The sequence below is a fragment of the Lepisosteus platostomus genome, chromosome 9, assembly GCF_059453375.1.
Source record: "Lepisosteus platostomus isolate fLepPlt1 chromosome 9, fLepPlt1.hap1, whole genome shotgun sequence".
Lineage (NCBI taxonomy): Eukaryota > Metazoa > Chordata > Actinopteri > Semionotiformes > Lepisosteidae > Lepisosteus > Lepisosteus platostomus.
In genome coordinates this window covers 53,718,534-53,733,629 of record NC_142619.1, presented here as the reverse complement: position 1 = coordinate 53,733,629, position 15,096 = coordinate 53,718,534, and the positions used below count along the sequence as shown (strand labels likewise).

At 49.4% G+C, this 15,096-nt stretch overlaps 1 protein-coding gene across 8 annotated transcripts in view; it reads right to left on the bottom strand.

Moving 5' to 3' along the window:
• Positions 1 to 15,096, bottom strand: part of srpk2 (SRSF protein kinase 2) — a 70,749-nt gene that overhangs the window by 12,542 nt on the left and 43,111 nt on the right. For 5 of the 8 annotated variants that reach the window (XM_088645585.1, XM_088645588.1, XM_088645583.1 and 2 more), the window contains 7 exons: positions 6,385 to 6,533; positions 5,278 to 5,386; positions 5,111 to 5,198; positions 2,820 to 2,907; positions 2,595 to 2,701; positions 1,618 to 1,783; positions 692 to 762 (listed from right to left, as the gene is read on the bottom strand). In XM_088645585.1, the coding sequence (XP_088501711.1) occupies positions 692 to 762; positions 1,618 to 1,783; positions 2,595 to 2,701; positions 2,820 to 2,907; positions 5,111 to 5,198; positions 5,278 to 5,386; positions 6,385 to 6,533 (778 nt within the window). The remainder of the gene's footprint in view (positions 1 to 691; positions 763 to 1,617; positions 1,784 to 2,594; positions 2,702 to 2,819; positions 2,908 to 5,110; positions 5,199 to 5,277; positions 5,387 to 6,384; positions 6,534 to 15,096) is intronic. The other 3 variants (XM_088645589.1, XM_088645587.1, XM_088645584.1) reach the window with 1 other exon arrangement.

Below are 15,096 nucleotides of genomic sequence, written 5' to 3'. Positions count from 1 at the left end.
ACAGAAACGCCTCAGACTTTTTCACAGGTACCTTCTTCCAGCTAGGTTTCACCATCCTGAGGTGATAGTTCTTTAACATTACTGCCTGTCGATCCTCACAGCTGTGGTGTAAATACAATGCCAGTACTCTCCCTCGAGAGTTTTGGGGAACACGCGCCCCTTGTTACGGTACCAGCAGGGGAACGTGAAACGGACCTCCGCCTGTCCTGTCGCGCGTCTAGCAGGCGGCTCTGCTCTGTTCTGGCTCAGGGCTGTGTGAGTGTACCTCTGGGGGGCACTGGCAGCCCAGCAGCGTTCTGGTGGATTAAGCGTGGATCTGGGGGGGGGGGGCCAGACAGCCCCCGAATTCACCTGTCCTCGTTCACATGGGGAGCGGAATGGGAAAATCTCTGTTTTGGTTGCTGGGGGCACTCCTGCATGTCTGCAGGATGGTTTTACAGAGTCCGAGATGAAAAGGCTCCACTGGGCTATCTTCCCATGTGTTCAAAGCTTTCTCTAAATACCCCTCATATTTTACTGCCACAGGGACAGATTGGCTGATAAAGACTGGTTCACTAGAAGAACGATACCATTTTCCAGTGTGTATCTGTGTTACCTTGAAGCCCCACTGTGTTCGTTCCACTCAATGTACGCACAATATCTTTGCCAAAGAGTGATTCAACTCTCCCCTTCCTCACTCCAGGTATCTCACCCATGTGTCTCTCACTCCAGTGTGCGCGTCAGAGAGCTTACTCACCGGTTTGAGCTGGGGTGCGGTGCTAACTGTCGGAGAGTGAGAAAGAGAGAGGGAGCCGAGTTAGGGAGACGGGGAGAATATCAAGGCGGTCATCTTTACAGTGAGCCACATCCTTTTACAACACCTGTCGAAGCAGCACAGAGCCCTATAACCTGAGCCTGGATCACCTGAGCGCAAATCCAGGGTTCGGAGTACAGCTGCTGGGAAAATGAACCACTAAACTTTCTGAGGGTGATCAGGGGTTAGGGGTAACAGCAGACCATCCTGCAGGAACAGAGCACTGGTCTCTCTGGGGAGAGCTGTATTATACAGCAGAAGTATTCAACCTCAGTATTTATTCTGAAATCAGGTGCACTGCTTCGTTTATCACACGTGCTCAGAGGCTACTCGGCAAACTGTTTGACTTACCAAAGCAATTCGTTTTTTTGTGTCTGAGCTCATTTTGATTTCCAAAGGGGTGATTATGCAACAGATATATATATATATCAGGTTTTTTGTTTTTAACCTTTTTCATCCATAAAAGTTTACAGTATGAACCATCACGTTTGGATTACCGAGGCTACATCAATTGTAAGTCACTGCAAGGGGATACTACCACCATAAAAAGCTAGCAAGCCCCAGGTTCCACTCAAACCACATATGCAGCAGCAGCTGTCGGTGTCCTGGACAAGAACCTAGCGAAGAACTGTTACCTCTTGCTAGGAACTCCATTTACACAGCAGAACCGCGTTGCAGATGCTGCGTCTCGTACAGTACATCCCAAAGAACACACACTGCAGGAATAGCACACCAGCTGCTCCTCCGCCTTTCATTGCGTACTTTACCACACATGTGCACAGACACTCACACCAGTAACAGAGAGGCACTGAATTTGGGGGTACCTGCAGATCCAGAGGGGGGGGGTGCCCCAGCCTTCTGCCATTCTGTGGCCTCAACAGCCATCCTGCGTACAAAGGCATCATCCACACACATTAGGATATTCTCCGGCTTGATGTCGGTGTGAATGATCTTACACTTACTATGGAGATAGTCCAGACCCTGCAGCACCTAGGAGAGAGTTGTGGTCGGGGGGGGACGAGTGGGGTCAAAGGGATAAAGCAGAATGGAGAAAGAGGGGAAACAGAAGGATGCAGAAAGTGAGAGAAGAGGGAGGAAGGGAAAGAATTCTTATTTTTTTTTAAATTAGAATCGCCAATTTTTTCTGCTATACTGACCCCGAGTTTTGCCATTGTCAATTGTGCGTTTCACGTTTCACGTTTCAGCTCACAGCTACAAACCCCCCCACTGCACACGGGGGAGAATGAGGAAGTAGCTCCTCTGAACCCACCCAACTTCCAGTCACTCGTCTCTTAACACGTCACAGGCAGCACCGCCCCATACTGGGGGATCAACGCTGATTGGAGGAAAGACGTGTCCCTCACAGGCAGCACCACCCTATACTGGGGGATCAGCTCTGATTGGAGGAAAGATTTACCCCTCACAAGCAGCACCGCCCATAGTGGATGATCAACACTGATTGGAGGAGAGACATGTCCCTCACAGGCAGCACCGCCAGATACTGGAGTAACCGCACCAATTGGAGGAGAGACATGTCCCTCACAGACAGTACCACATGCCTACAAGCGCCTGGGTGGCCGTCTCTTAAAACACGTATTGCATTTTTTACAAGAGCATGTCAAAGCATAAAGTAACTGTTGTACAGCAGAGAGTACTGTGAGACTGCCGTGACTTCAGGTCAGGCACTATGCCGCTGAGTTAATCTTCCGAGAGCTGTGCGTCAGTGTGTGACTGCAGTGTGTCAGCACAGCATGGCAGTACAGTATGTGACTTTCGGATTGTGCACAAGCGCCAGTGTTACCTGTCTGATGATGCTCTTGACACAAGGCAGTGGCAGCCCCTGGTAGTTTGACTTGATGATCCACTTGAGCAGGTGGTGCCCCAGCACCTCGAACACCATGCACACATCTGAGCGTGGGGTCAAGGACCACAGACGATGGACCGTCCATGGAAAATAAAAGCTACTATAACAACCCCTAACATACACCTCACACACACTTTCCCTCCCTCTTTCTCTGAAAGATACGAATGCCATTGACGCCCGAGATCTTGAAGTCGTCAATCAGCTGGACCACCATGTCCTTGTTGGGGTCACTGGGGTCACTCTCCCGGACCTGGGGGTGCAAACAGACAGCCCACAACACAGAGGGGATCAGCTATGAAAATAAGCTGAATATCAACACTGAAACAGAGGAAAGAAGCTGAACCGTTTCTATTTATATTCGCAGCTAAGATTATTCCAATACCCGTCTAACACCTCTGTCTTTTCAGCTTCCTTCAGCTGATACTCCTACACACTGGAAATCCACACTTGTATTTTAAATTTGCAACACATTTGTCTAAGGTAGAGGAGGGGGCGTTTATTTTCTCAACATGATAATGATTCTTTCTGCTATACAGCTGCTTTGTGAACTGGGACAGTTCTGGTAGCTAAGAAACCCAAATATTTTATTGTACAAGCCCTTGGTAAAATATAGACCTGGGCCACTGTCTTCATACAGCTCCCATTTCATGAAAACTTTGCATGTCTGAAAAAACAAAAGGAGCCCAAAGTCAACCCTTTTATCTTGATTAATTCAGAGATACAGCACAAGCTTAGAAGGTCCAGATATTTGCCGTGAACAAATTTGCAAGAATCAAAACCTAATCTCAGAACTTAAAAAAAAAACTTGATTTGAGAGTACAAATCACATCTGATTTTGTACTATTTAAATTTAGTTCAGTTCTTCTTTAATTCACTTTGGTATTACTGACTTCAAGAAAAACAATATCTCTGGCCTGATTTCAGTGTCACCTCTACATCCCAGATCAAGGTGTATAAAATCTGAAAATGCATCTACCAATCTTATTCAGTTGTACAAAACATCCTAATATTTTAGCTCTTTTGCCCATTTATATTAATTAGCATTTTTATAGTAATTAATAACAGTCCAGGCAGAAGTACCCCACCACATCTCAGTGCAGATACAAGATACAACGTTATTGTATATTAGATAGACTCCCATTGAGCTTCTACAGTAGTTCAATGTGGAAAATACTTTAATCAGAGATGAGAACTTCTTCATCATCAGTCTGCACAGAAGAAGGATACTGCTTAGAAACAGGGATCTTGCAGGAGGAAAATGCATTCTTTTTATAACAAATTGAGCGATTGGCAAACCATTTTTCTCAACGGTTGACTGGTCTATTAAACTCCACTGTAATACTTTAGCACCTGCTGAACTTACCAGTGCTAATTTCTCAAAAACTGGGATAAACTACTGTGCATGTAATTTACTCCAGCTCTCTCTTTGGTTATCTGAGAATCCAGGAATCCGGTAATTTTTTTTACCTGCCTGCTTCCAGGTCTTGCCATGATGAGAGAGCACTCATTTCCATGAACCTGAAATCACTTGGGGGTTATATTTGATCCAGGCTTAACATTTAACCCATACTGTATGTGCATCACACATATCCAAACTTCAAAAACCATCATTCCTCCATCTCAGAAATATTGCTAGACCACATCCTAGGTTGTCTCTGACTGTCGCCGAAAAGCTTGTCAATACATTTGTCTTCTCTAGAATTGATTACTGTAACTTCCTACTGGCTGGGGTATCTAAACAACAAACTCTGGTATGTCCAGAATTCGGTGGAATTCAGAAACCTGGAAAGGTCGTGGGCAAGTGATCACATTACTCCTGTCCTGGAGGCCTTGCACTGGCTTCCAGTCAGGCATTGTGTTGACTTCAAAATCCTCATGCTCACCTGTAAGGCTCTGCATAGCTTGGCACCTTAGTACCTGAAGACTTCCTATCTGGCTACACCCCACCTCGCAGCCTTCGTTAATCGGACTCTGGTCTCCTATCTGTCCCCTGAGTCTGTCTACACTCTATGGGTGACAGGGTCTTCTGTTACACCCTGGAGCTCTGGAAATCTATACTCAAGGATATCAGAGAGCCACCTTCCCTGAGCACTTTCAAATCCAAATTCAAAGCCTTCTTCTTCAGAAAGGCCTTTATTTAAGTTATGTCTGTGTCTGTCCTACTGCATCATAAACCCTCTTCTTTGTGCTATTTTAATCTCCTATCTTTGTAGCTTTGTTTGTCTTGGAGACGATGCCCTTATAAAATAAGGTTTCTTCTTATTGTTATTACTAATCTGCTCAGATACAGGCAGGGCAGACTCCGTGCAAGCTTAAGCAGAGTTTCAGCAGTGTCTCATGACCTTAACGTGGCTGCACATCCCCTGGTCTGTTTTCCGCACGCAGGACGGGCTGGTCAGAGAGAGAAAGGGCGACACAGGAAGAGCGAGAGAGCAAGGGACAGGAGGACTCACGCATCGCAGGAGCTTGATTTCATCCAGCGCCGTCTCCGTGTAGTGCTGGGCGCTCTTCACCACCTTCATCGCCACGAACCGCTTCCCCCTGGAACACAGACCGCGCGCTGTCAGGAACACAGCGGCGCGGCTGGCTGGCCGAGGCGGGGGAGGGGAGCAGTACTCACTGTATATCCCAGCACAGCCACACCGTGGAGAAGTGCCCCCAGCCCAGCTTGCGGATGACATGGTATCGCCCATTGAACAGGTCCCCGATCTTCACCGGGTGGTATCCTCCTGAGGGACGGCGAGAGACGGAGTGTGAAGACAGAGGGGGAGGAAGAGGGGGCACAGGGGGAGACACAGAAGTGGGGGTCGGGGGGGTAAACAAGGAGGGACAAGGGTGGTTCTTCGAGGGCCAGGGGTAAGACGGCCACCTTATCTGCCTGTGTTGCATGATAACGTGTTTGAGTTGAGAAATGATCAGTCGGCGCTTCGGCGAAAGAATCAACTCGGTCATCCCGACAAATCCCTTTTTCGAATTTGAGAGAGTGGTGGAAGCGAAGTCCCGCAGGTCTTTCTAGAGAAAGGAGCGGGAGAGAGAGCAGGACCGGAGACACCGTTCTGCTGTTGTGGTGTTTCCACATGGCCACTGAGGGACGTCAGTGAGTGAGCCATTCAGAGAGGTAGCAACCTTAGCAACCTCCTGAAAGCCCCCTCAGCTGCAACCGTGGGGACTAGGGGTCTCCAAGCAGACACGTTGGCAAATTTCAAATGAGGAACACGGGAAAGTCTGCAAAGGGAAGGGAAGCGTATCTCGCTCGTCTGATCTTTGCCAATTGCAGCTGACCGAACCGACGATCTCACCCAGCTGTATCTGCAAGGAAGGGATAACATCAGCTCCGACTCAATAGCTTATTCCTCACTCCCACAGCGCAGGCCCTGGAATACGATATCCCTACACAAACACCGCAGGGAGCCAAACTTCACGATCTTTAAGACACAGATGAACTCGGCTGCAGCAGGTAAGTCTTCCTCCGAGCTGGGACACGACTGACTTTTCTGGGAGAGCCAGAACCCTTAGTGACTGAGTCGGCCGATACAGCTGTGCCCGGACAAAGCCCAGCTGTGGGGGGGGGAGGAGGAAGGGGGCGGACCCCTAGTAACCCAGTCGCCCGATACAGCCGTGCCCGGACGAAGCCCAGCTGCGCGGGAGGGAAGGGGCACGGACTTGCGAATGTGTCCAGAGTTCTGGGAGCCGGTGCGAAACTTCTCGCAGTTTCTGCTCTCCTGACCTTTGCAGTAATCGGCCGGGTCTTCCTGCTCCTCATCGTCGGAGCCCAGGATCTCCTCCTCCGGCTCAGGCGGAGCGGCCGGCTCTGGAGGGGGCGGAGGGGGTGGGGGAGGAGGGGGTGCTGATGGGACTTTCTGCTGGGGCTCAGGCCTGGATGGAGAGAGAGAGAGAGAGGGGGGAGGGGTCATCAGAATAGTATTGAACCAACAACACTGTTTATTACCAAGCTGGGACTCTTTTCCAGATGTGTGAATATCTACTGAACAGGAAATTCCCCAATTGCAGTGTTGTAGCCAGAAATTGCACAAACAAATGTCCAGATATGAATTGGATTCACCACTCTGTTCTCCTCCCCACTGAGAGCTGGTGTGTGGGGAGTGTACTGGTGCACTATGGCTGCCGTCGCATCATCCAGGTGGGGCTGAACACTGGTGGTGATGGAGGAGAGCCCCCATTACCTGTAAAGCCCTTTGAGTGGAGAGTCCAGAAGAGTGATATTACATATATAAAATGTACATACAGGGGTCACTGTGACCTGTCACTTGCACAGCGACTGAGACAAACCAGCAGTGAACACGCCGAAAGGCAATCTGAACTCAGCCACACCGCCACTCAATATCCAAGCACAAAGGAGAGCTCCCCAGCCGAGATTCAGATTGACCACCGCCCACAGTAGAGGAAAAACGAAACAGCTCGTCTATTTTCATAATGCGTGCTTTTTTAGGTTGCTACAGTCTTTGAAGTTTAGCATGACCAGCACACGCAACATGAAACAGACAGCTGATTTCTACCCCGGCCCGCTCACAGTACCAAATCCAAGCCAATAGCCAATACATTTCCAGACTGTCTAACTGAGCCATCTGTCCACCCATTTTCACTCCGCTTTTCCTGGTGAGGGTCCCAAGCCAGCCGAGAGATATAATCCCCCCAGCGTGTCCTGGGTCTCCCATGGGGTCTCCGCCCAGCGGGATGTGCCTGGGACAGCTCCAGCGGGAGCTGACCGGGGGGGCGTCCCAATGAGACGCCCAAACCACCTCCACCGGCTCCTCTCGATCTGGAGGAGCAGCGCCTCTGCTCTGAGGCTCTCCCGGATTGCCGAGCTCCTCGCCCTGTCATGGAGAGTCAGTGTCACGCCCGACATCCCTCCCTAGAGGGCGCTCCGCTCGTTATTGTTCCTGTAATTGTTGCTAACTCCCCAGGTGTACCTTGTTATGTGTATTATTTAAAGACCCAGCTCCTCCAGTCCTCGGGGCTCAACATTAGGGTACGGATGTCACGAGGCCCCCCTGGCACCAGGATACCCTACATCCGTCTCCTGAGGGCACAGGCCTCATCCCTGACACCTCCCGCTTCCTGAGCCCGGGGTCTGGAGGATCCCGCCCCATCACCCCTGGACCTCTGTGTCTTGTCTCTCCGTGTGTTCCCCCCTTCCGGGGATTTTAACCTTGTCGTGTCCCAGGATGGATTACTCGCCGCTGGACTCCCGGACTGTGCCCTGACCTGCCTTTGGACCTGTTTGGATTTGGATGCCGTTCTTTGTCTCCCCCGTTCACTGTCTCACGGACTGTCACTATTATTGTGCACTATTAAACCCCTGTGTGTTCCCTTTTACCACGCCTGCTGTTTTCTCCAGCTCTTACCGCATTGCATAGGGTCTACCACAAGACCCGGCACGGATCTCAGTTCGTGGCCATAACAGTCAGCCCAGCAGCCCTGCGGAGAAACCTCATTCCTGCCGCTTGTATCCGCGATCTCGTTCTTCCGGTCATCACCCACTGCTCATGAACATAGGTGAGGACAGGGACGTAGATCGACCGGTATACCGAGAGCTTTGCCTTCAAACTCAGCTCCCGCATCACCACCGCAGACGGGTGACGCTGCCCTGATCCGCTGTCGACTCACTGAGCCAGCGAAGACAACTTGGCAGGACGTTCATAAGGGTACTTAGTAAGCAAAAGAACAATGCTTTTATTCAAAACGTCATGGTTTATTTAAGCACTACCTTCAAATATTTATGGGAGTTTTACACAAGAGAGCATTTGCATGGTCAATAGTGAGATCCCATAAACGGTCAGCGGAGCTAAAGTCCCGCATTCAGGCATCCACAGCATAGCTGTTACAGACTCATCTTGCAAGAAAGGTGGTGCTGCATGAGCAGTATGAAGACGTGTGCTGTCAGGAAGGACAGGAAGTGAGGTCAGTCAGGTTCCCATCACTCCCTGCCTGTGGAGGTCTGTGCTGCCCAGTGTACACAATCACTGTCACATCCCTAACATCAATCAGGGTGGTCGACACAGAGCAGTGATTCATCTCTGAAGAGGCCTTGGCTCACATGTTGCTCACAGCTCCTCGTCCCATTGCTCTGATGACCCTGAGTGACCATCTGGCCTGCAGACAGTGTTTATTTAGAACAGCTGGTGGCGTTGTGACCTGGCTGATTGTTTTTGCACTACCACGGAGCATGATGACCTCTATCGATCTTGGGTGGGTGAAGTAGCTCATGGTTTCCCGGACCATGACCTGCGTTTGCATGCATCGTCTGGCCGGGTTAGAGTTTGCTGGGAGCGGCCCAGACTGAGAGCTGACTTCATCCAGACCCAACACGCCGAAGACACGGGAGCTTTGTTCTCCTGGTGTATTGGTTCCTTTCTGTGTTTTTCTTTCTTGATTTTCACCGTGCTGGATACTCATCAGGTTAAATCACCTCATCACCTGCACACAGTCAACTCCCTCACTGATGAGGTGATTAATGATTATGCAACAGCCACAATGACTCGAATGTTATTCCAGTCAGTCATGAAGGACCACTTAAACAAAACACATTTAATTGATCTCCAGAGCTCTGCACATTTTGATTTTGCAAACATGCATAAACAGATTGGTTTCTTCTGATGCTTGCTGAATATGTTGGCATTTTTGTAAAACATGTTTTACAAGACACCATAACCCTCAGCGACAGCGCCTCTTGTGTTCGTCTTGACAATGGCTTTCAGATCCATCCTCCCACATCAACAAAGGCAGCTGTAATCCCCCACTATTATGGTTGATCATTTTCTACGTATATTACTTCTTCCACAGTACAATGCTGTTGCTGGTATCTGATTCGTGTCCATTGATAATAATATTACTAATGCTTTCTGAGAGCTTGTGCATATTTGAGTTTGACCTAAACACATTAAACATCTTATTTCGGTTCCTGTACTTTGGTTCCTGTGTGCCAGCCCTGCCCTGAGATTCCCGTTACTGTAAACTCTAGGTCTTAACCTAGAAGAGTGAGCAGTGCTGATACTACAGTACTACAGTACATTTAAGAGTAGTGATGACCCATGACCTCATATGGAACTGGGTAGCTTGGCCTTGTACATCACTAGTCACCTGACGGTAATGCAGGAGGTCAGGCAGGCAAAGACAGTCCCAGGAATGTGGGCCAGAGGCACCAATTTGCGCGGATAAGCCACAGATCAAACACAGGCTTGCTGCAACGAAGGAAATAATCAGTCTGAAGACAGGGCTCCGCGAGTGTCCCAGCGGGCTGTGCAGGGCGTGCTGCCCAGCCTGCGGGCGACGCAGGCGAGGTGTGGGCCCGTGTCGTGCCCCGCTGTGGAATGTACAGGTGCGTCAGACCGGGGCGAGTCCAGACAGGAGGCCGAACCGCAGGGCCTCCGCCGCCTACGTACCGCCAGACTACCCACCACCTGCCTGCAGAAGCCCGCTGACACTGCAGTCTGGAGGTCCGCTACACAGCCCGACTCCCGCTTCCGAGCACTGCAGTTCAAGCATCTAGTACAGGAGCAGCTCCAGCCCCTCCAGACTTGACGTGTATCTGCTCCAGGTCCATCCTTGGGCCTTGTCATCTCGGCCTGTAAAATCCTGACCAGGGGGCTACTTCCCAGAGCAAAGAACAACAACATGGACGGAAAAACAGAGTTATTCTGCGATTCCACCTAGCTGGAGAGGAAGCCTCAAGAGGAAGCAAGCGATGAGAGAAACCTCAAAGGAAGTCTTGTGAAAGTTAGATAATCATGTCTCGCCTAGTTCTGGGTGCTGCGACTTAAAAAGGACGTTGCTGTCCCAGAAAAAGTTCAAAGAACGGCAATTCGAATAATCTTAGTTCTAAAATGCATGCCATGCACAGATAGGATAGGCTTCTCATTTCAATTTCATGAGACCAGTACGAGGAGGCTTGATGTAAGTATGCATAGAAAATCCTAGAAAGGTTGTGACAACAGAAGGCATTAGTCCCTGCTCAACACTGAAAGAGAATATGAGGGAACACGCTGAATGGAAGTTACGAGGAAGCAGAGTAAGGCAAGGACCGGGAGGCACTTTTTAACACAAAGGGTACCGTGGTCCTGAAAGAACCGTGCCTGGCCCTGCTGTTGAAGTCAGTGCCCTGCGAACATTAGAGAAAAGGCCGGGTCAATGAGCTACTAGCCTCCAGACAAGCATGATGGGTTAATAGGTATCCTTTCCTTCGTAACCCTTTTATCCTCTGAAGACCAGCTCTTAATCTCCACGTGCCTTCAGAAAGTATTCACCTCCCTGGACAACCACAAACATGTTGTGTTTAGATCAGAATTGTCAATGCAGTGAAATGATTTTCCCACCCCCTGATTCGCACAACATTTAAATGGGCAAGAATATTTTGTCTGTGCGCTAAAACGTTCTGAACAATTAAAAATGGAAACTTCTTGTTTCCTGAAATACTCCACTCCCCCCGAGTGGAGCGAGTCTATACTTTATAGAAGCACTTTCTGCAGTCTCATATATCTGTATCAGGTTTTTCAGATTGGGGAATTTTCATCCACTCTTCCATACACACACACACACACTCACACCAGGGCCAATTTGCCCAGAAGCCAGCTAACCCACCAGCATGTTTTTGGACTGTGGGAGAGAACGCGAGAACCCAGGGGAAACCCACATGAACACGGAGAGAACATACAAACTCCACACAGACAGCACCCCAGGTCCAGAACTGAACCCAGGGCTCTGAAGCTGTGAGGCAGCAGTGCTCACCACCCCTGTCAGATATATATTTCACCAGCCCCTTCACAGACCACCCAGCTACCAGAGACAGGAGCCAAGACTGTCTCTAAATTCTCCTATTTCCCACTGCCTCTGGAGGATAAGAAGACAGATCAAAGACAGATAACCACTCTGAGTTAGGACTGACTGCAGCCTGCCAAGGGCGAGGCTATACTGGGGAGTGAATGACTCTTTGTATGTTTTAAGGCTGTCACATCTTAACCCACAACAAAACAAACGTGAGCAAGGACACTATGCAGACTATTTCCTTTGTGGTGTGGTGTGCTAGTACAGACAGTGCCGTATTTTTTTGCCCATTCAGGATCTGCCCGAACTGCTGCGGGCACTTATCAAACTGCCTGGGCAGGGCCAGATTTCTGGCATGGTAACGTAACTGAGCTTCTGTGTTAGCCAAGCAGTTTGCAAACCGCCTGGGAATTTCACAGTTCCCAGTATCGGCATCTGCCGGCAGCTTATACCCCGTGCTGTCTCTCCGCCTGGATACAGTATGTGAAGGACCCGGCAGGCAGGAAAACCCGGACTAGATCAAACTGCTATGCAGCAGAAGCCTTGTTTTCATCCTTAAGCGGAAGGAGACTGTAAGAACAGGAGACATCCTGGGCCTGCTGTTGGAGGCCCTTCAGCAGGGTCCTGCGCGGAACAGCTCGATTGGCCTCTGGAGTCAAAGTAGAACGAACAGAACAAGACGGGCTGGAGTGGGACCCTTTCCTCCCTACCACCTCCTGCTCTCTCCTCACACCCTGCACCGGCATCTGGGGCCTCGGCGCCACATTCCCTGCCCGCACTGTACCGTCCGCGCAAGGGATTCCCAGTTTCTCCGCCTGTGAGCGTGTCCGATTACCGCCGGAGTCTTAAAACGGGGAAGGAACCGGTCACCGATATCTCCATCGCAGGAGGAGACGTCTCTTCCCGCCTTTGCAGTAGATGTGCTGCTCCCAGTCACGTGACAAGGGCAGAAGCCGTCTTTCGCCCATCTGAATGGAAAGAATTCCCAGCGGATTTCTTGTGCCACCTTCTTGGATCCAGATACGGGCTTGAAATTAGGCTGGTTTAAAATTCGCTGATTTCCCAACACCTGAAATTCTCTCGCTTCCTTACTATAAATATACTTGGCAATGACCCGCATCTGAGCCCGTGACAGTGTTACAGCGCGGCCCTGGACACTGAATCTACACCGGGCTGGATCCCTGCAGTTATTATTGGAAAAAACGAATGCAGCTCAATGACGGGGAAATGAGTTGGTTCCTAAGCGGCACTGGGAAGCTCCAGCCTTCGCGCTGTCGGCACGCGCTTTTCCCCCCTGTCAGTGACTGAAAGTGAAAACAATATGCAGATAAAAAAAAAGAACCAGGGCTGCTCTTGTCAGCTGCGGTTTCCGTCAGCGAGCTCTCACGGCGTGTGGGAGAGAGCCACAGCTCGGGTGCGCAGGCGGCCAGCCCAGCGCGTGCGTGTGCACAGTCTTCTGAAATGACTGTGCGGCGTGCGCTGGGTTGAGAGCCGACATATTCAGGCTTGTCCTTGTGGTCCCGGCTCCCAGCGCCTCACCTCACCGATACACTGAGAAACACAGGCCTGGAGGAACCCAGCTGGCTTCAGTCGAGGAGGCGAAGAGAAAAAGAGACCAAGGAGGCACTTTCTGCTGCACTGCTACTCGGGTAGTAGACAAACATGCTTCCCTAAAATAACAAATTGAGTCCCCGATTGTCTGCCAAAATCCAACAGCTTCCAATTCTTTTGGAGAAGGAAACTTTAATATAGAGCTGCGTCCCAGTATGTGATCTCCTGTCACAGCCTGGCTAACAGAGACTGGGCATCCCAAATAACAACGTTTTTTATTGTAAATGTTTTTGCAAACTGTTATTGCTTTGGCAACACTGGAATCCGCCGTCAATATCCTTAAAGCTCTTAGGTGGAAAGGACAGAGAGACAGTGAGACAAAGACAGACACACAGAAAGAGGAAGAGAGAGAGAAAGGGCTTAGCAGTCTCAGTGGCTGCATATTGTCAGTGTGTCTATGTGAATGCCCGTGCAATATTACCACAGATGGCTGGATACATAGATCTATTTACACTGCTATTTCTGCACAGAATTTTTGGAAGCGAAAACAGCGTGTCAATTTTTACAAACTGGAAAAACGTGTCAATATGATTCAATAAGCAGCTCAGTTAGCATCTTTGGGTGTTTGTGAGAAATTCATAGAAACAGTTTTCTTTGTATGAAAAAGTGTGCTGGCTAGCACTGTCCAGAAGGTTTTATACAGGCAACACTGAAGAGACAGGCAAGAGACTATAAATGAACTTAAAAGAACTTTATCAGCATGACTGAGGAATTACAGTGTTGCCAAAGCAATAACAATTAGCAAACACATATAAAGACAGTTACAGCTCAGACATATTATTACTACGCACTAACAATTACAAAGAAAAACATTTATTATTTGAGAATGCCACTCTCTGCTCCTCTGGCAGTGCCAGGAGATCCCACACTGGGCTGCAGCTCTCCTGAGTTTCCTTGCCCAGCAGGATTGGAAGTTGTCCTGATTCTGGCAGGATTGGAAATTCTGGGATTGGATTTGTTATTTTAGGGAAGAATGTTCATCTGATCTCATAGTGCAGCAGAAAGTGCATCTCCGTCTCTGCTTCTCCCTGCTGGCTGTGGGAGTATAGCTCGTTCTCTCTGGGCAGTCAGGTCTGCCTTGTCCAGTTTCTATGGCCAGGCTGTGGTCACTGAGCCTGTCCTCTCTAGCTAGCCAGGACTGTCCATGTCTCACAGTTTCTATGGCCAGGCTGTGGTCACTGTGCCTGTCCTTTCTGAGCAGTGAGGTCTGCCTGTGTCCAGTTTCTATGAGCAGGCTGTGGTCACTGAGCCTGTCCTCTCTGGGCAGCCAGGTCTGTGTCCAGTTTCCATGGGGAGGCTGTGGTCACTGAGCCTGTCCTCTCTGGACAGCCAGGTCTGTGTCACTAAGTATGTATGTTGTCAGGGTCTGTTTCTCCTTGCTCTCTCTCACGCTGGTCAGATATTCAGCCAGAGTGTAGTGTACCTCTACCAGTCTGATACCGTATGCTGTGATTTTCCACTGCTGCTCCTGATTCTGTCTCTGCACATTGCTCTCCTCTCCAAGTGTGCGTCACATCTGTGGCAATGCTCAGTCTAAACAAGAAAGTGTTTTTTTCTTCAGAAACGCCTTCATTTATGGTAATTGTAAACTAAAAATCTTGCTTTTGCTACCAAATTAGATTTATAGCTGCAGGACATTTATCACTGTGCTTTGAAATGCTCTGGCTGTAATTTCCTGAACTAAAGAGCAACCCACTCAACCTCTCTCACTCTCCTAGTCCCCAGCTCTCCCCACTAGCCCACACTGCCTTTCTTCCAAATTCACATTCAAATTCAAAGGGCTTTATTGGCATGGCGGATGAATTACAGTGTTGCCAAAGCAGATACAACTAACACAACACTTACAGTCATTCACAGTACAGATATTATTGGACATTTACAAACAACACAAAACATTATTGAGAGACAGGCTCACTCTCTATTCCTGACAGGAGATCACATACTGGGCGGCAGCTCTACTGAGTTTCCTTCTCCAAAAGGATTGGCAACTGTTTGGATTCTGGCACGTGTGGGAATTCTGGGATTAGATTTGTTATTTTAGGGAAGA